The 22,099-nt window shown below is 38.3% G+C and overlaps 1 protein-coding gene across 1 annotated transcript in view; it reads left to right on the plus strand.

Moving 5' to 3' along the window:
• The window catches only part of PRKCH (protein kinase C eta), a 290,916-nt gene that overhangs the window by 240,850 nt on the left and 27,967 nt on the right, over window positions 1-22,099 (plus strand). The window contains exons 11-12 of the mRNA XM_043990361.1: window positions 9,244-9,382; window positions 13,385-13,573. Coding sequence (XP_043846296.1) covers window positions 9,244-9,382; window positions 13,385-13,573 — 328 coding nt within the window. The remainder of the gene's footprint in view (window positions 1-9,243; window positions 9,383-13,384; window positions 13,574-22,099) is intronic.

The raw sequence follows: 22,099 nt of genomic DNA on the forward strand, positions 1-22,099 counted from the left end.
CTAAATGGTGGTCAAGCTAGATTAGGAAATATTGTTCACAGGATCTAAGAAATGTTGCCTTATCAAAGGCAGCCATTTTGTTTGGTTGGTTTGGTTTAACTGTTTTGTTATTCTCTCAGGAGTCAATTCTCAAGCCATTAAGTTACAGATAATTGATCTGCCGATTTGATGATTTGCATGGATGTGGGAGGTGGGGTATAACCAGACTTGGAGTGTCCCACAAATGATAGGATGAAAAGATGATAAATACAGAAGGGACCTAACAATGTCACCTTTTCTAACTCCCTTCTTTTAAAGATGAGGAAATTAAGCTGGTGAATTGACTGCCCAAGTCTTCTGACTCTAGCTCTAGTACTTTTTTCATGATACCATGTGATGTTTCACCATTCCAGACTGGTGATACCTGCTCTCATCAAAGAAAAAGAAAAAAATTCCTATAAATCTCTTAAGAACCATGATTAAAGATCTTTAACAATTAAAGACCTTCAAAAACGATCATCCTGTGACATAAGCAAGAATTTCCCCAAAATAAAGGACTTAATGCATAACTATTTTTTAGATATATTGCCCACAAATAAAGTGAAGGTATTCATTAACTAATGTTTTAAAAAACATTTTAATAATTAATTTTAAACATTATCTTTGTTATTAAATATATAATTAATTAAATATAAATTTAAAATAGATTGCCCATATAAATTAATTATAAAGTATATAAATTGCAAATTTATACAGTTATGCATTATCAGCATAATCATATATTTATTTAATTATATGTTATTTAGTTGTTTAAAATTACATAAAGTATAATTCTATTAATTAATCACATATAAATTAAATATAAACATTTAAATAATGTTACCTAATATCTCCATGAAAATTTAATAATAGCTACCATTTATAGAACATTTTAAGATTTGCAACGTACTTTATATAAGAGATCTCATTTGATCCTCAGACCCAACCTTGTGAAGTAAGTGTCATTATTATCCCCATTTTGTAGACTTGTCCAGGGTCAAATTGCTAAGTAAGTGTCTAAGGTGATATTTGAACTCAAGAATCCTGAATCCAAGTCCACATAATTCCACTTTCTGAATCCACTGTGCCACCTCACTACATATGATATGATATCATATGATGATATAACATGTCATAGTATTTGAGTGGGGCAGTTAGTTCCATAGAAATAATCTCATAAATGGCCAATCAGTCAAATATTGCAACATAGTTTAATGACTTGACTATGGGGTTGGCTATAATTCAAGTATTATGTTGCTATAAAACTTCTTGTTGTTTGGTGGTTTTCCAGTTGTGTCCAACTCTTCGTGATCCCATTTGTGGTCATCTTGGAAAAGATACTGGAATGGTTTGCCATTTCCTACTCTGGCTTATTTTACAGATGAGAAAACTAAGGCAAACAGGGTTAAGTGACTTGCCCAGGGTCACAGTGCTAGTAAGTATCTGAGACCAGATTTGAACTCAAGAAGATGAGTCATCCTGACTCTGGGCCTGACACTACCCACTGTGCCACCCAGCTGCTACAAAACTAGATGCAATCTTATGCGGAAATGTGCCTGTACTCATTGTAAATAGACTACCAAATTCATTCTTGTCCAAAATTGTGTGCTAACCTCATTATTTTTCTTCTTAAACATAAGGCAACTAGACATAGTATTTGTGTCTTTATATAACAAACTAAAGATCTCATGCATTATCCTACTAGGTTGTTCTTGGAATATTTCATAGAGAACACAAACCAAATTTGAATACTAAAACTTCTCTGTCCTGAGCTACTTAGGCACCTTAAACCCATTTATTAGCTATTTTATAGCTCAGGTTACATGGCAAGAACAATATACTGATCAAGCAACCAAACTATACCCTTCTACACTCCCGTATATGGAAGCTTAAATCCATGCAAGCCTTAGAATGCATATCAAAAATTGCAGCCATTAATGCCTAGTGTTTAGTGAGCTAATGAACTGTAGCCCTTAACCTTTCATATACTTTATTGGTATTTCATGAGCTAAGACTGCCCTGCATGAACTTGTGCTTTTCATTGTTTGGTGCTTGTTAAGGTTAGTGGCTTCCAAATTACTTGTTAGTGTAGGAGGCTTAAGTAGCAACAAAGCAAGATTTTTATTCAGATACTTTCAGGTCAAGTTCAGGAGTCATGGGTTATTTTTTTCCTTTTTTTTTTTTGGCAGGCAATGGGGGTAAAGTGACCTGGCCCAGGGTCACACAGCTAGTAAGTGTCAAGTGTCTGAGGCTGGATTTGAACTCAGGTACTTCCTGAATCCAGGGCCGGTGCTGTTAACCAACGACGAGCCATGCTAGCTGCCCCATAGGGTATTTTTTTTCAACTTACCTTGGATTCTTGTCACTGTGTCCATTAATGGCTATGTAGCTAGTGATTTTGTATAACCAATCAACTTAGCATTTCATTCCTACTATCTGGGTGTGTGGCATGCAGAGACAAAGTGATCCTGTTGAGAGCTAACTCTCTGGAGTTTTCTTCCTACCAATTTCCCTAGGTGCTGAGAAGTGCTACATTTCATGGGACACCAGTTGTCCCATGAAGTTGTTGGGGAAAATTTTTGGATTAGGAATATATGGAAGAGATTCTGTGCCATTCACAGAATATCAGTGGCCATGGGAGGAGAATACATTCCAAGTACTTGGCATCTTTTACAATGTGTGTCCAGTTGGCTTGGCTGGAGCATGATTCTAATAGAGTTCATCTTGTAGTTCTCATCCCTAACAGGTTAGCTTTGCTTTTTTTTTCCATGATCACTGACAGCACCTAAATTTTAACCACCATTCTCACATTTGTGAGAACCTGTGCCATTACTGATCCTGAGGAAGACTGAGTAGAAGTGTATTGTTAGATTAGAATAACTCTAATACCCCTGCTTTTAGCCCAGAGAGGATGCCCTTCTGACAATGGCATCATCCTTTTATCAAAGGACAACACGCACTTACTAGCTGTGTGACCCTGGGCAAGTCACTTAACCCTCATTGCCCAACCGAAAAAAAAAAAAAAAAAATACAACATGCTTTTCTCCATACACCAGAAGTGTGCTGATAAATATTTAAACAACTGGGCAGGGGGCAGCTAGGTGGCTCAGTGGATAAGCACCAGCCTTGGATTCAGGAGGACCTGAGTTCAAATCCAGCCTCAGACACTTGACACTTACTAGCTGTGTGACCCTGGGCAAGTCACTTGACCCTCATTGCCCTGCAAAAAAACAAAACAAACAAAACAACTGAAAAAAGGAAGGAAATGAAGGAGGGAGGAGAGGAGAGAGAGAGAGAGAGACAATATGTAAAACATTTTGCAAATTTTGAAGTGCTATACAAATATTACTATCACAAGCTTAATTTGGTGATTCAAGATCATAAGATCATACATTTAGAGCTAGAAGGGACCTTGCAGACCATCAAAACTAACCCCTCATTTTACAGATGAAGAAAGGCTCTGGGAGTGATCTGTCCAAGTTTCCAAGGCTAGTAAGTGTAAAATTTGAGGTAAAATTTGAACCCCAGTTTCCTGACTCCAATGCCAAAACTCTATCCACTGTACCACCCTACCTTTCAAGGTCCAAGTTCATGTTGTCCTCAGGATACTAGATAGTCTGGGGATAATTCTAGACTTAGGAATTTTCCTCCCCAAGGCCAATGGTTGGTCACATTTCAGTGGAGACAAAGGGTTTTCTTTTCATTTTTCAGCTGGTACTCCTCTGATAAGCCAGGTTTGGGTAATATCACTAAGCACAACAGATCTTTATGAGTTCACATTTAAGGGGAAGAATTAGTATATCACCCAGTAGTCCAAAATTTGTTTTCACATCTTATCAAAGTTATGGCTAGAACCCTGGTCAATTGAAGGGAGTCAGGAGTACGTTATAATGTATTAAATTGCTACTTCAACTTACAAGCCTTTCCCCATCTTCTCTCCCCCCTTCTTTCTCTTATCCCCCTCTCTCCTACTCTCTCTCTCTCCCTTTCCCTCTTTCTTTTTTTCTCCTTTTCTCTTTTTTCACTTCTCTCTCCTCTTTCCCTCACTGTGCAGACTTGTGTAGCAATGTTGGAAGGGGTGGAGAGGGATATATTTGTTTTCAGAAAGCCCTTCATGGGCAGATTGCAGTATTGTTCACTGGCCACACTGCCATCTGCAGTGAGTGAGATGTGTGACTGAGTGTCAACTAGAACTCTGTGAAGGTCACTTTACTGATTAGTTAGCTTATGCTGCTTGTTTTCCTCAGACCGAGATAGACTGTGTATATTGGAAAGCCTCCTTATTCTGGTATCACTGCTGTCCAGCATGCTTACTGCAGCTCCCTCTGAATTTAGGATAATGTGAGAAAGAAGACATCAGTTACTAAAGGAGGTTTAGATCTAAACTTAAGAAAAACAAGTTAGCTTTAGATTAGGTGGGACAGAGTGAGCAAATAGGGCAGTTTTGCTGTGAAAAGAATCCCCTAATCTTTCCCTGATCTTTGCCAGGTGAGGAAAGCAACCAGGCAATTTATTCCCCACCTCTTCTATTGCCACCATTCAAATCATTATGGTGTTGCACCAGAAGAAAAAAAAATAAAACAAAAAAAAAGGTATATCAAGCTGACTGAGTTTTGTCCTTATCCAACTAGCCCAGGAAGCAGTGATGCCTGGGAAATAGGATCCTTTTTAAAGGGTTAGAGGTGAAAGTCATTATGTATTGAGTACTGACAAATTCACTCCACAGTACAAAAGTCAGGAGGTCCAGTCTTTGTTGAGTTGGGGCAGGGGGGTGGGGGTGGGGAACAATCAGTCCCTTCCCACCTCTTAATACTATACCTTGGTGGATAATATGGTGCTCCTTTTCAGCAAATATATGCACACAGTCACAAGTTCTTGGTTTATTTTAATTCAATAACACATCAAGAAAACACAGCAACCAGTTCTGAAATTTGGTGCCTCCCAATCCCCTAGTTTAGGTTTAGCTACAATTTCTCCTAGGAGCCCATTTCTCTGTGCTTTGTCATCCAAAGCACAAAATGTGAAGTGCCCATGATGTCTCAATGTTTGTAGCTTTATCTTTCTGGGAACTTGCTTGGGGGGCGGGGGAGGGGGCATTATCCTTTCCTCCTTAATTCTAGATTTTTCTCCTTGGGGCCATTACCAGGGGTATACTGGGAAAGATTTAACAACCAGTTTTCTGGAAAATATAAGCAGGACACACATCAAAGTTTAATCTGCATTAACATTTGCTTCCATCCTTGCTTAAGTCTAGACAATCAGAAAAACAATAAATTAAACCCTGCTTTGTATCAATTCCCAAGGCATAAATGTTCATACTGAAAATTTAGCAGTGTAAGGGTCTAATATTCTAGCTGTGATGTCTAAAATCTAATGAGTAGTCACCTTAAATTAGAAAACATATAGCACCAATCTTTGGGCATTAAGTATTTATTAAAGTATATTAAATTATATTATAAAGTATATTAAAAAGAAACATGTGGATAAAGTATGAGATTTGCCTGCTCTCCCTATCCTGCCTGTCTCTGCCACCAAGCCCCATCCAGAAATGAAAAGACTTGCTTCTCTGCATCTTCTCCCAGAAGCCTCCTGTGAAACCAGAAAACAGGGCCGTCCACACACACAGCTCCAAGCTGGTAACACTGATTGACAGGACCCATGGGTGGCAGACATCATTTCTGGACGCCAAAGTCACATGGTTTCTTTTCAGGCCAGAGCTCACAATGTCCCTCCCAGCAGGGGGTGTCATTCCAATTCTCACAGCAGTTATTCTCACAGGAGCCCACCTGAGCTTGTTCTTACAAGCTGTTATATTAGGCATTCCTATTGGTTGGAGGAAGAGTCCCAATTTTGAGGTGCCCACACTTGAAGATCTATGCTTCCTAGTTTTGGGGCCATACAATGAGTTGAGAGGGCTAAAGGGGGAGCTATCTCAGCCCCTAGCTGGCTTTGTATCCTTATCATACATCATATGCACAGGACACCATGTGCATGACCTTGGAGGTTACTGTTCTCTCCCTAAGACCTCTTACAAAGCACAAGAATACAATAGAGAAGTATATATACATATGTATATATGTACATATAAACGTGTATTACTGCAAACGTCTTATAGATACAGCAGCAGCATGATGTAGTGTAGAAAGAGTTAACTTTGGAGTCAGATCTGGGTTCAAGTCCTGACATTTACACACACTAGCTATGTGACTCAGGCAAGTCATTTAACCCCTTGGTTACTTAGGCAACTGTCTAAGACTCTTAAATTTCAGAACATTTGCCAGTCTACATAGGTAGGAGTTTCTTCACCAAGAGTTCCCTAAACTACTAAAAACATACCTAGATTCCACCTCCCCAAACAAAAAAAAACATATGTTACAAACAAGTGTGCTTGAAATCCTTTATATAAAAGTAAGCTCTTGTATTCACAGTAGTCACATTTGATCAGAGCTCAGGATGAGTCATTTGAGCTATAATTGATGCATGTCTAGCATCTCAATTGATGTGATATTTGCAGATGACTTGTTGTTCAGTCCTTTCAGTCCTGTCTGACTATTCATGACCCCATTTGGGATTTTCTTAGCAGAGATACTATGGTAGTTTGCCATTTCCTTCTCCAGCTCATTTTACAGATGAGCAAACCGAAGCAAACAGGGTAAAGTGACTTGCCCAGGGTCATACAGCTAGTGTCTGAGAATGGATTTGAACTCAGGAAGATAAGTCTTCCTGACTCCAGATTAGGCACTCTGTCCACCCAGCTACCCTCTGGAGTTGACTCTCTACCCTTTATCCCTAAAGGCTAACCTCAATACAAGTGACCTGTTAAAAAGATATAGGACAAGGGACAGCTGGGTGGTGCAGTGGATAGGGCACTGGCCCTGGATTCAGGAAGACCTGAGTTCAAATCCAGCTTCAGATACTTGACACATCCTAGCTGTGTGACCTTGGGCAAGTCACTTAACCCTCATTGCTCCGCCAAAAAAAAAAAATTACATAGGACAAGTTAGTATCATAGATCTAGTACTGAAAGAGACCTCAGAGGAGATCTAGTTCAACCTCCTCATTTTTCAGTTGAGGAAACTGGCTCCCTTTAGTGGTTAAATGACCTACCCAAGGTAAAAACACTAAAGGTAAGCAATAGTGACAGTGAACCATAATGAATGGAAAGATCACTGAATTCAGAGTCAAGAGACCTGTATCAGAGCTCCGCCGTCACATGTGTTAGCTGCATAGCCTTGAACAAATCACATCACCTCTGCAAACTTCAATGTCCTCATCCACAAGATCAGGGAAAGATGCTTGTTACCACCTACTTCAGGGGGTTGGTAGGAGGAAAGTATTTTGTAATCTGTAAAATAATATTTAAATGTGAGCTGTTGTTATAGCGTCATTCCAAAAAAACTATCTAAAATTCATAATTTAGTTTTTTTTTAAACTTGATAAAATTAGATATTTATCTCCAACTTCACACAATATGCTACTGTTTAGTGAACTCAAACTGGTTTAGGGATCTAAATATATTTCTTTAAAAATAAGAAATTGGAAGAAAAGGGATTTTGTATTTGTTTTAATTGTGAGGAAGATGGAAATTTTAATTACTCAAACGAAGTAATGATCATGATATTGAAAACTGGATCAATTGAAGACAAGGAAAAATGAATTTTGCAGGACAAAAATCAACACTTCCAAAATAAAAAGAGAATACAGACTAGGGAAGATATATGCAATAAATATATCAAATAAAGGACTGCCATTCAGAATTTGCAACCCATGTTCATCTACTATAGAGTAATATGAATTGGCCAAAGGAGAAATGATAATATGTGACATTCATATTGTACTGTATAGTATGCAAGATGCCTTTCTTAAACGTGAACAATTATATAAAAAGCCATTCATTTACCTAGTCAGAGGAAATGCATATTAAAACATCCTTTAGCTACCACCTTACATCCACTAAATTGGACTAAAAATTCATAAAAATCAATCATGATGGGGCAGCTAGGTGGCGCAGTGGATAGAGCACCAGCCCTGGAGTCAGGAGTACCTGAGTTCAAATCCAGCCTCAGACACTTAACACTTACTGGCTGTGTGACCCTGGGCAAGTCACTTAACCCCAATTGCCTCACAAAACAAAACAAAACAAAAAAATCAATCATGATGAGGCAATAGGACAAGAGGCACTTGTTAAATTGTTAGTGAGATAATGGATCAGTGAAAAAAAATTGGTCAATAGTCTGGTAAATTAAGATCACAAAACTGATCATACCCTTTGATCCTACACTGTCATTGCTTGCCCTTTAACCTGAAGATATCATTAAATGGGAAAATGAACCTATCTATTAAAAATATTCAGTGACTTTATTTGTAATAAAAACTAGAAATGACCTCTATGTCCAAAATGGTGGAATATAGCTTAATTAACTAAAGCAGATTAGTGAGTCAAAGTGCCATAGCAGATAGAGAGGTGGCCTTAGATTCAGGAAAACCTGGGGTCAGGTCTTGCCTTGACATATACTGGCTGTTTGACCTTGGGAAAATCATGTAACCCCTGTCTCAGTTTCCTCATCCATAAAATGGGGTTAATAACAACACCTACTTCCCAGGGTTGTTATGAGGATTAAATAATATAATAATTGTTAAGGGTTTTGCATAGTATTAAGTATATAGTTAATGCTATATTAATGTGTTATTATTATAATATTAAAGTAATATAAAGTGAAATTAGCAGTTTAAAAACTGTATATACCTTTATTACCATTATTTAAAACAAAGGTGGAAGCACTTCATGGGTATATAGATTTGAAAGGGGGCACAGGCCAAGCACATGGAGGTTTTTTGTTTCATTTTATTTTGATAAAATGTTAAAAATGTTTTGTTTTGCCAAAATGTAAATAATCCACACATGGAGGTTACAGTTGTGGTATTTACCCTGTATTTAGTTCAATTATTTTTATTGGTCATTTCTGTGAATATATTACCTTTTGACCATAGTTATCATAAATATCTACCTTTCAGTAGTCTGGCCTTTACCAAAGAGTCTATGTGTGGATTTCTAGTCCAAAGGTATCATTGATCCAAATGGAGAAATTTCCACAGCACCTGCCTACACTGGCTGTTATGAGCCAGTGCCTTTGACATGACTCAGTTCCATGTACAATTTCTTTTCAGCTGCTATGCCCATATACTCAGCAGCTTTTGTGACCAATTGTTCTTTGTTTATTTCAGAGATCTGAAACTGGATAACGTGTTGTTGGACCACGAGGGTCATTGTAAATTGGCCGACTTTGGAATGTGCAAGGAAGGGATCTGTGATGGCATCACCACTGCAACATTCTGCGGCACACCTGACTACATTGCCCCAGAGGTAAGCTGGTCTCACAGGTTACAGTTTTGAGAAATCAGACACCAAGGAAAATTACAATTCTGTGGTTAGAAGATCTCAGGCCAACTCAGGTTGATGACAACATGGCTGAGTGAGGGCTGAATCAATGACACTCTAGAGTAAATTGATTTTATGGAGAAAGGCAGACTTTTATGGTAAACTGATCCAAACTGGGAACAAAAGATCATTGCACAGGCTATAGAATACCTGATAAGGTGAAAAAAAAATCAGGTTACCACTGTCTCCTTCTTCACTCTCTCTGCTCTTTTCTCTGTTTCCTTTCATATTCCTCTCCTTCCCCAGCTACCCCCAACAGAATTGAAAGGATTCTGCTAGACTTTTCTCTTGTAGTCTGTCAATTGGCAAGCATTTATTAAGCACCTACTATATTCCAGGCATTGTGCTAATAGTTGGATTTATAAATACAGAGAATGAAACAATCCCTACTCTCAAGAAATTTACATTGTTTTTATTTAAAATTTTTATTTTCAGTTAAAAATTCTCTCCCTCCCTCTATCCTCTCCCCACTTATTTAGAAGGCAAGAAATATAATACCCATTATTTCAGTTATAGAAAACACTTCCATGTTAGTCATGAAGAAAAAAAAGAAGGAAGGAAGAGATAGAAAAAACTAAGAAAGAAATAATGCTTCAGTCTGTACTCAGAGTACATCAGTTCTCCCTGTGGAGGTGGATAGCATTTTTCTTCATGAGTACTTTGGAATAGTCATGGATCATTATATTGATTGGAATAGCTAAGTTTTTCAGCTTTTATTATCATTATAATATCGTTGTTATTATATACAATGTTCTTTTAGTTCTGCTCACTTTGCATCAGTTTATGTAAGTCTTCTCTGGTTTTTCTAAAACCATCCCCTTCTTATTTTCTTGCAGCACAATTGTATTCCATCACAGCCATATACCACAATTTGTTTGGCCATTCCCCAATTGATGGGAGGGGTTTATATTCTAACGGAAAAAAAACAACCAAGACATATATAGAGATAGGAACTGCAACTATAATATTACTGTTACAGGGAACTCCATAGTGAGGAAATTCCCTCCACCCATAAAGGTTAATACCTTCCCTGCAGTTTATTCTCTTAAAGAGTTGCTTAGAGCAGAGGTGCAGACCTGGAAAAAAGCCAAATGCAGTAGGGATCTGTTTCTGTTTTTGACATCACTGGCCTAGATCACTGATCAATTGTAGGTTATGGTGAGATCTAGGATGTGACCATCTAGGTGTGTGCCTAAGGTCAAGTAAGGAGTAGGTAATGGAATTTAAAAGATTAAGGAACTAAAAGGTTAGACAGTTTGAGGAGTCATCATATTGAAATTCCCTAGTATAAAGATGGGGCAGTTTGGTGGCACAGTGGATAAAGCACCAGGCCTAGAGTCAAGAAGACCTGAGTTTAATTCCAGCCTCAGAAACTTAATAGCTGTGTGACCCTGGGCAAGTTGCTTAATCCTCTTTGCCTCAGTTTCCTTATCTGTAAAATAAGCTGCAGAAGGAAATGGCAAACCAGTATCTTTGCCGAGAACACTCCAAATGGGGTCTCTGAAAAGTTGGATATGACTGAGGAAACAACAAAAATTAAGGAAAGAGAGGAATCAGGGAGGAATGGAAGATAGTAAACAAGGTGCTAAATGTTTTGGTAAAGGATGGAAAATAACCTGGGGGCTGTTAAATAACAATAAAACCATGATCTGAATTGGGTAGGAAATTTGGAAAGCAGGGTTTGCGCCCTACTCTTACTTATACATTCTCCCTTTACTTCCATGACTCAGCAGTCTTTCCTCCCTTGAAGTTCATTCAATTAAAATTTCTCACCCAATTCGGATCATGGTAGTTGTTGTATGACAGCCCCCAGGTGCTTCTCCCTCCCAGGGATACACTGTCATCAGTTGGAAGCCAGGGCTCTCTGAGGGTATAATAACCTTAGTAGCCTCCCCATCCCACTGAATGAAGAAGCCCCAAGGAAGCTCAAGTCTCCTAAGTCACCCTGTCAAAATAAGACCAGCAGTAACAGCTGACAATCTCTTTCCTGCCTACTGTCAGGAAGTTTGAATACCAAACCGCTATCAGTCGTCTTTTTTGCATTTTCCCTCCCCCTGCCCCAGCTCCCATCCTTAGCTTGAATTAGCACCAGTCCTCAGGTTCATGCTCCTTGCTCCCTCCCACCAATGCTTGTTCCTGATCAACCAAGATAAGAACCCTATAAAAATCCCCACCAGACTTGTCTAGTCCACTCAGGGTTCCACTAAACCTAGTATGTTTCCATCATCATCCTGACTGCCCTCTTTTATTTCAATTATGTTCCCTCAATAAAGCAGGCTTACTATACTATCATTTATGCTCTGTGTTCCCTTGTCTCAATAGTTCATATTGGTAACACAGACCTTTAAAAAATGTTGAGACAAAGGCCTAGTACATAGAAATAATGTGAGAGAAAGGTCTAGACCTTAAAGGTAAGCTTGTTCACTATATAATGGTGAGGCAGAAGGCCACTGGGCAGGGCATGGATCTGAGTCATCACCTGTCTGCTCTTCTTTGTATTGACATTTTTGAAAAGCCTTTTGTTCTTATATCTGGTGGCCTTTGTGTCATCTTGTTGGCTTGAGTATATAAATATTTGATTATGATTGCTTGAGAAGATTCTTCTGAGACAGCCACAGGGAAACATTTAACAGTAGAGCTTAAGTGGGAGCATGTAAGGAGCTATCTCGTTTTCATGTAACGATTCCTAATTGATTTAAAGAGGACTAGACAAAGATGTAGAATCTAGTTCCAGTCTGACACCAACTGGACAAGTGACTTTTAATGGTCTCAGAACCTTAGTTTCTTCCTCTACAGAGAGAGTTGGACTGGATAGTTGGATGGATGGGTAGATGGATGGGTAAGTGAGTGAATGAATGAATAAATGAATAAATGAATGAAAAAAGCATTTCTGTTGAATACTGTGGTAAGCACTGGTAATATAAATAGGAAAATGAGATAGTCCTTGACGCCACAAAGCTATATTCCAATAAGAGGAGACAACATATGTAGGGGAGTGGTATCTAGGGGGAAAGGTTGGGGTCTGGGGAGTCTCTGGGACAGTGAACATATCCATAGGGCAGTCAGTTGCCATGCTCTTTCCAAGAGCAAGATAAAAAGGGTATATAGGGGAGAGATTTATATGTAGCAACAAGGAAGATGGCTACATATGATGAGTTTGTATTCACTTGCAGGATTCAAAGCTAAATGAGCCAGTGGGTAGACTTGGGATAGTGATGGTGATGGTGATGATCTTTGGAGACCTAGTATGTGTAAAGAATTAATTGTTATTTGAGGTTTTTATGCCTCATCAAGCACTGGCCTGGGGCTCCGCAAACCGCACGGTGCTTCACCCACTGGTTGTAGCCATTGCCAGGGCTCTGGCACCTCATGTCATCACCACTCGCCAACGCCTACATGGGCCTGGCAAAATTATAATGATTGGAAGCCTAGTGAGGGCAGTCATGTGACTATCAGAGCGGCCATCCCATTGGCTGGGACTGTGTGGGGTTTTTTTCTAGGTTTGGGGGAGGAGAGTTGGGCATTCTAGGTGGAAGCTGGAAAGCGACAGGCGTTCTGCTGCGTGTTTTCAGCTGATTCCTGGGCGGTGGTATTTTCAGGTATTATAATTTCCCTTTCCCCATTTTATTTCCTTTCCCTTGATCCTACTGATCCTGTTTGTGTGTTGTTTTTTTAAGTTCGTTCTTGTTAAAATAAATCTTGTTCTGTTTTGAGGGAGGCTGCTGGTTTCCTTCCTTGCCCCAATATTGCGGCGAGCCGCTTAGCTAGCACTCCCCAATTAAAAATTGGTCCCCACATATGGAAAATGCCACTTCTAGTGAGGAAAAAAAGGGCAGTAGCTTGATGATCTCTTCTGGATTTAAGACTCTGCTCATTAACTTAAAATGCATGACCAGCATTAATCCCATCACATCATTTGCTCCACAGATTCTGCAGGAAATGCTCTATGGTCCTGCTGTGGACTGGTGGGCAATGGGAGTGTTGCTGTATGAGATGCTGTGTGGCCATGCTCCTTTTGAAGCTGAAAATGAAGATGATCTTTTTGAAGCTATATTGAATGATGAAGTTGTTTACCCTACATGGCTCCATGACGATGCCACGGGAATCTTAAAAGCTGTAAGTTTGATTCTTTTCGACACTATTTGATTAACTCTACCAGCTTGATGGATCCTTCACAGGTAGTTTTCCTCCACCTCTCAACAGTAACTCTTTAGTGTGTTCTTTTTTGGAAGTTGTATATTTGACCTAAAGGGATCAAAAGGTCACCAAAGAATTGGAGATAAAGATTATTTTCCTTCTCTAAAATATCTTTTCCTTAGCCAACAAAAGTAGCAGTAGTTGGCTCAGGTTTGCTTATATATTTCCAAACACCCAAAATGTTTCCACTCCTTGTGATTTTTGTTTCTTTTTGTTCTCTTTGTGGAAGTGTCCTGGTTCTATACAGGCCAGTAGTTTCTTACCAATGCACTCTTTCCACTGGGTTTGTATTATAGTTTTAAACAATTCTGTAGTTCGGTTTCCCGACCTGCTTTGACTTGTTTTCTGGCCCCGTGAAAGGTTCTGTCTGTTCTGATAGAAAATAAGTAAACTCAGGATGAAGGATTCAAATTCCAAAAGATAGTAGTGGGAAGGTCTTTTTTTATGCATACTATATGCCTCAAAATTATGTTGACTCCTATCATTTGGGGATTGGACGACAAGAAGTTCTTAACCTTTTCTCGGTCATGAACTCTTTTAGCAACCTAGAAATATCTATGGACCTCTTTTCAGAATAATGTTTTAAAATGTATCAAATTAAATACATTACAAAGGATTACAAAGAAAATTAATTATAATGAAATACAGTTAGCAAAATATTTTTTAATTAATGGAGTCCACATTAAGATATCCAAATATATATTGAAATAGTTTACAATTCTTTGATAAAACCATAAGGACATCTGTGTTTAAAGACTTCTTCATTATCTATATCAAGAGAAACATAAAACCAGGGGGATATGTTTATCCCAAGTGGTTCATCAGTGTCATGGAAGATTTTCTTTGCAGAATGCAAATGAAGGTGAATTTCCTATAGATAGTCCCATTTGTGGATAATTTGTTGATTGTCTTAATACCATGATACCATAGGTTATTTTTTATGTGTTCTTAGTACTCTCATCCATGAATCCCTACTAGTGTGCTTCAGATTATTAATCAGTCCACAAGATTCCATTGGCATTTATTAGAAGATTTACCAAGAAGTTATGACAAGAAAAGTTGGTACAAAATATTCCCCCAAAAAGAAGGGATATGCTTTCTCCTTGTACATATAAGGTCTCTCCCTCAAGTGGACTCAAAGTTCAATGAAAGTAAGGCACACCTATAGAGAATAGGTATAACAGAAGGGTACCCACTGCACCACTGGCCCTGGAAGTCCTTTCCTCCCTTCATGGAGTCTTCATGAAGTCACCCTTAGGTGTAGCTAAGATGGATCATCTCAGCATGGATCATCCACTGCTGGGCCAGGCCACTCCACTGCTCCTGGTTATCTCAGAGAGATCCCCCTTCTTCTATGGGAACAGAAAGATGCCAATTGTAACCCTGCTGCTATTGTCACTGGGACCTGTGATGGGACTTCTGGATTCCCTGAAGTCACCGTATGTACCAATCTACTTCAGAATACATGTGGGCCTAATATCAGGAAAGAATAAGCACAAAGAGTCAAAGGTGGTCTTGAAGCTACTATTGGCTCCATGCAGTTCCTGTAGGTATGGAATGTGGGGGAAACTGAGCACCTGCCCTTCCCCTCACCTGATTTTCAGAGCAGCTCAAAACAGTCAGTCCTACCTTTTTGTTATCCATAAAAGAAAGAGTGGAAAATGCGGTCCCACCTTTTATATGGTCACTCTGCTGTGCTTCATCAGTTCTGACTCCTCAGTTGTTTTGGCTTCTCTCCTTTTTCTCTGGCCAGCTCCTCCAAAGCCACCTGACCAGTCACCTCACTACTCAAATAAAATCCCATGCTCTGAAGGAACTTCTGCCCTTTGGCCCCACTCTTCTGAATGGTGACTGCTCCTATCAGACCTCTATTTCAGGAATCCAAAACTACTACCTGACTTAAAAATCCCTCTTTTCAACACCAATATTCTCCCCATTATATGGCCATAAAGCATGAAGTACCCTTCTCTCTGAAGAATCAAAATTACAGGTGACCTAAAGGACGATGAAGGGAGACATAGCAAGTTTAAATACCCATGATGACTTACGTGCAATAGATTTGTTGCCATGATTTGGTGCATTATTAGACTGTCGTCTTGCCACATAGACTGACGTACTAGGGTCTGAAATAAAATAGAGAAAGCTACCTTGTTCCTCCACAGCACTTTCTTCAGACTAACATCCCTAGTGCTTTCAACCATTCCTTATAAGGCATAGTGTGGGATCTAAGTCAAGTGATAAGAGCCAACTTTCACGAAAACATATTTGTGCAACATCCTCGGTCTGGCAATATTTGGAGGGGGTGGGTTGGGCTGTGCTATGTGAGTCATTCTGAAGCTTAATAATCATAAATCCTATGAAGTTTCTCTATAGGGAAATTCACTGATGCAGCTTCTGTGTGGTTAACCTTGATCACCAAATCTGTGATAACATATCTTGATCATGTTGTCAGCTCTGGAACAAACAGAACACTTGAAAATCAGTTCCTAAGTCCAGTGACCCAGAACCTGGCTTTGTATAATTACCAGGGCACAATGACCTCCTTCCCATGTCTCTCAGTAATATTAGTAGTAGTAATAATAGTAGCATCAATGTTAGTCATTCATGTTCCATTTTTAAATGTTAAAAATATAGTCCAATTAATTAATATAGCCAAATTTAATGAGAAAATTATTAGTGACAGCAATATTAGCCATTCATGTGCCATTTTTAAACATTAAAGACACATAGTCAGGGGCAGCTAGGTGGCACAGTGGATAGAGCACCAGCCCTGGATTCAGGAGGATCTGAGTTCAAATCCAGCCTCAGACACTTGATACTTACTAGCTGTGTGACCCTGGGCAAGTCACTTAACCCTCATTGCCCTGCAAAACAAAAGCAAAAACAAACAAAAAACCCCACATAGTCCAATTAATTAATATAGCCAAATTTAAGGGAAAAATTATTACACTGGAATTTAACTTTTTAGACTAGAATACTAATTTATTCAGAGAAATATTTATTAAATCCCTATATCTCTGTTCTAGGTTTTATAAGGGACACAAAATGATTAAGTATGTTACCTTCCCTTTAGAAACAGTATGATTGGGGGCAGCTAGGTGGTGCAGTGGATAAAGCACCGGCCCTGGATTCAGGAGGACCTGAGTTCAAATCTGACCTCAGACACTTGACACTTACTAACTGTCACTGAGTAAGTCACTTAACCCTCATTGCCCCACCCCCAAAAAATATAACTGGGAAACATTTAACAAAATAAAAATGAAAAACAACATAGATAATATTAATTTTTAGTTTTCTAAGTCAATATGTGGCCCCTGGGGAATCTGTTTCTATTTGATTTTGATACCACTGATCCAGTCTATGCAAGTCAGCTATTTCAGAGAATGTTAAAAAAAATAATTCTCTCATTAAGTTAATTCAGCTGTTGGATTTTCTGGATAGTACCTACAAACTATTTTAATGAACATGTTCACTTAATAGAAAAATAATACAAAGTGTATACATTCTGTGCCTCAGTGCCATCCCTGGGTCCCCTGGGTCTTTGGCCTGGTACAGGGAGATGAAGAAGTATACATAGCTAACTAAATTCCAGATCACCTGAATGGTTCCAGATGCCTCACAAGTGTTAGAAGCGAGGGCAGCCTGGTAATGTAGTGCAGGGCTTCTTAAACTTTTTCCACTCATGACCCCTTTTCAACCCAATAAATTTTTACCTGACCCTGAGTGTATAGGTATATAAAATAGGTATGCTCAACCTTTTACTGTTGCTAAAATGTTCATAACCCCCACCTTCAGTTACCCCATATGGGATCATGACCCATAGTTTAAGAAGCTTTAGTGTAGTGATAGAGTGCTGGACTTAATGTCAGGAAGATATGAGTTTGAATCCTAACTCAGGATACTTATAGCTTTGTGAGCTTGAGCAAGTCACTGAACCTCACCCAGCCTCAGTTTTCTCATCTGTCAAATGAAAATAATAATAGCATATCCATCCCAAGGTTAATGTGATGATCAAATGACATCATATACCGTGTAAATGCTTTGCATACTTTAAATCCTATATAATGCTAGCTATTATTATATTATACTGAATAAAGGGGCTTGATCTAATTGCTTGCATCATAGTATCTGTCCCCCTTTTCAATACCAATATTTTTTCAATTAATCCCATTATGTGACTGAAAAACATGGAATTCCATGAAAAACATGGAATGCTCACTGCAGAATCAAAATTACAGATGACCTAAAGGACAATGAAGAGAGACATGATGAATTTAAATACTTCAAGTCACTATGCCCCTGGATAGGATGGTACCCTACCACGTTACCTACACTAATTTTCAATTAAATTTATAGAAAGGACTTCATCATCTCATTTGTCAACTCATACCTGTATCTTTCAATCCTCAGAGTGAGAGAGTTCTTCCAAATATGTTATTTGTAAGCCATAAATTCTTTCTGCTTTAAAGTAAGCCCGCTTCCTTTTGTCTAAATTTTGATGAAAGTAGAAAATAGGCCCTAAGAATTACTGATGTAACCACCCTTCAAACAGAAAAATACCACCTCTTTTTTACTCAATGTGCCTAGTTTCCATAATCCTTATCTTTGAATATAGATGTAATCAAATTTGATGATTTTTTTTTAATATTGGAAAAATCTTGTTAAGGAATACCTATGGATAATCATTGTTCTAGAAACAGTCTCTCCCATTCATGTATTAAGCTTAATTGGAGCCTTACAAATTGTCTTTAAGAAATCCATGAGAGGGGGCGGCTAGGTGGTTCAGTGGATAAAGCACTGGCCCTGGATTCAGGAGTACCTGAGTTCAAATCTGGCCTCAGACACTTGATACTTACTAGCTGTGTGACCCTGGGCAAGTCACTTAACCCCCATTGCCCCACAAAAAAAAAAGAAAGAATTCGTGAGAGATGGACACACTTCCTCCTGTTCTTTGGTTCTGGCACCAGGACAGTGGCATCTAGTGCCATGATTGGTCCTTTATTTGGCACTTTTTTTTCCAAAGTATTAGTGAAGCATTCACTACGGTTTGGTTCTGTCAAGGACTCTCACCAAAAATTATAACATCTTTCACTTTGGGCTTTCAAGAACAACACCTAGGTGATTTTCAGAAAATTCAACTGACCTAATGGGTTTCTAGAAGAAACGGTACATTTTTAATTACATGCCCAAAGAAATATTGTATTTTTCTTTAAACCCATTAGCTGAATGCCATGGATAAAGAAATCCAGTTATTGTTTTCAGAGAACTGCGTAAATTTTTAAAATAAGAGTGATCAAGTGGAAGAAGTTTTTTTTAATTCTAAAATTAGAAGCATGTTGAATTTAATACAATAGCAAAGCATAGTGTGAGACTACTGGGTGCTTGAAGCATGAAGTTATATTTAGATCATTTGGCCCAATTCTTTAACAGCTGTCAGTTCTTGTTCAGCTGCTACCTAGAAACAAGCTCTTGATGAGAGTTTGTGATATTAAGTCAAATGTTATGAACAAAGTAGGGGAGAGTAATAATTAATAATTATGATAGCTGAAATGCATGAAGCAAAGCTTTCCCAAATACATTACATACATCATTAACTCATTGACCCCCATATATACATAACATAACCACGTTTTATACACAACACATCCATATGTGTGTGTGTGTGTGTGTGTGTTTATATATCCAGTGTGATGGGGTACTACAAGGGAAAAATTATTTGGGAGAATAGAGCATAAAAATAATGTACTTGTACTGGAAAGACTAGGATCTCAAGGTATTAATTCTGGAGTTATTTGTATATCATCTCTTTTTTTTTTCGGGGCAATGAGGGTTAAGTGAGTTACCCAGAGTCACACAGCTAGTAAGTGTCAAGTGTCTGAGACTGGATTTGAACTCATGTCCTCCTGAATCCAGGGCTGGTGTTTTATCCACTGTGCCACCTAGCTGCCCCTTGTATATTATCTCTTGATAGCAGACAGTCATTTCTCTTTGTACTTCCCTGAGCACTTTGCATAGTAGGAAATACTTATTAAATTTTGTTGACTTGAATTTGAATTGCAGCCCATTGGTTTTCATTTTATGTGGAGAAAGAAAATAGCTGTGTATTAAGCAAAGTAGTTTGAGTTACCTAGAAAGTTACTGTGGCCAAGAGAAATAAAAAATAAGGGTTTCTCTGGAGTATAGCAATCTTCTATTCTCCAGGCTATATATCCCTTGTTCTTTCCATAGATCTTCATATGGCTTGGACTTAAAACCTTCCATAATTCAGGCAGCCAATATCCTATTTGGCTGATTTCCACCATCCTGGTTAAATTCCTCTAGCTGTTATACAGCTCATTGGCCTCCTTAAACTATGGTGCCCAGAATTGAACATTGTATTTTAGATCTCTTCTGACCAGGGTAGAATACAGAAGGACTATCATCTCCTTGTTCCTAGAAACTGTGCCTCTTACAATGTAGCCCCAGTATTGTACTGGCTTCTTTGGCTGCCACATCATGCTGATTGATACTGAGCTCATACCCCACTAGAATTTCTAGATCTTTTACAAACTGCTGTCTAACAATGCATCCCCCATCTTGCACTAGGAAAGTTAATTTTTTTGAACCTAAATATAAGACTTTTCATTTATCCTCATTGAACTTTTTCTTTTTAGATTCAGCCCAGTGCTCGTCATTATTGCTTTTGATTCCAACCATTTGTCTTCCACTGTCCCAGTTTTATGTCATCTGCAAATTTGACCTTTATCCAAGTTCTTGCTAAAAATATTAATCAACACAGAGCCAAGCTCAGATACCTGGCACTTTATTTGAGACGCCCTGCCAAGTTGACGTTGAGCTTTCAATTTCTACTCTTTGATTCTGACCATTCAACCAGGTATTAATCTATCTAATTAGATTATTGTCTAATCCACAACTCTTCATCTTTTCCAAAATAATAGTATGAGGTATTTTGTCAAATGCTTCACTAAAATATAGGTAAATTCTGTCTATAATATTGCCTGGTGTATGAATTAAAGATTCCTTTCAAAAAAGAAAACAAAGTTAATCTGTTAGGCCAATTATTGTTGAAGTCATTCTGACTCTTTGAATCAAAGATTTCTTATGTTTAGAGCTAAGAAGAGACCTTAGAGATTGTACAATCCATTGCTTCATTTTACAGATAAGGAAACAAAAGCCCAAAGAGGTTATGACTTAACCCAGGTCACTCAGTAAATGGCAAAGGCCATCTGACTACAAATTCAATACTCTTTCCCACTTACCACTCCTTCTTCTATAATCACAACTACTTTTTTCTTCACTAACCATCTCTTTAATGATCCATTCCAGAATTTACCTGGGAATCAAAATCAAGCTCACTAGCCAATGTTGGCAGACTGTTCTATTTTAGTTTGTTATTTGTTTGTTGTTGTTTTTTTAAATCTGGAGAACACTGGCCATTCACCTATCCTGTGGCCATTTTTGTTCTGTTTATAATGAAAAGGTCATTTCCCCTTAGAGAACAGGAGAAGGAAAATAAGGATTCACTGTCACTTTATCATTGTCCCATCCACCCCCAAGAAGTAGTTCTCTCCTTCCTTATGACCTTTTCTTTTCCCAAATAGAGCTAAAAACAAAACCTTGTTTTCCTTAGTTTTCCTCTTCATCTTCAGCTCCTGACTTTGAGCACTCTTGACATCTTTACAGGTTCATATATTGTTCTGTAAATATCTCAGTTGATAACTAAATCTACTACAAATAGATGGTAGGATAGATAAATATATATGTATGCATATGTGTCTGTATATATACACATATGTGCATATGTGTGTATCCACACATACCCCTTCCTCTTTGGAATTTTTCTTTCTTTGTTTCTTTAGAATTTTATTCCTGAAAGGTTTCTCAATCCTCCTAGGCTGACTTCCCTGGTAGAATTAATTTTAGTCCGTGGAATTAACCTGTCCTTCCTCTAAACTCTTTTCTATCTGGTTTCCCAGAATCTAGGATACAAGTCAGACTAAGCCAAAATTTTCTTTCCTCTATCACAAACTATAATAGGAAGAACAGTCACTTCCCCTAAGGCTCCGATCATTCCCAGTCCAGTAGGTAGTTACTCTCTATTAGCAAGAATCACATACACAGAATTAGATTTTCCTTGTTGGTACTTTCACATTTTCAATGATGAAGTTAACTATTAATGTGAGACAAAAAGCTATTAGCTTCTCTTCTTTTTGACCTCCATTAGATGGCTGGATATGTTTACCAAGCTTGTGATCTCTTTTCTGAATTCCTCATCTATTTACTCCTTCTGTCAGTATGTAGTATATTTTGATAACAAAATGACTTCTGTTTCTCCCTTTTAGTATCTTCATCCAAAAGCTTTCCCCCTTTCTCCCCACCACTAAGTAAAAAAATTGTCTTCTTAATATATTGTACAATGTCATTCCACTTCCCTCCCCCTTTACC

Source organism: Dromiciops gliroides, chromosome 2, assembly GCF_019393635.1.
Source record: "Dromiciops gliroides isolate mDroGli1 chromosome 2, mDroGli1.pri, whole genome shotgun sequence".
Lineage (NCBI taxonomy): Eukaryota > Metazoa > Chordata > Mammalia > Microbiotheria > Microbiotheriidae > Dromiciops > Dromiciops gliroides.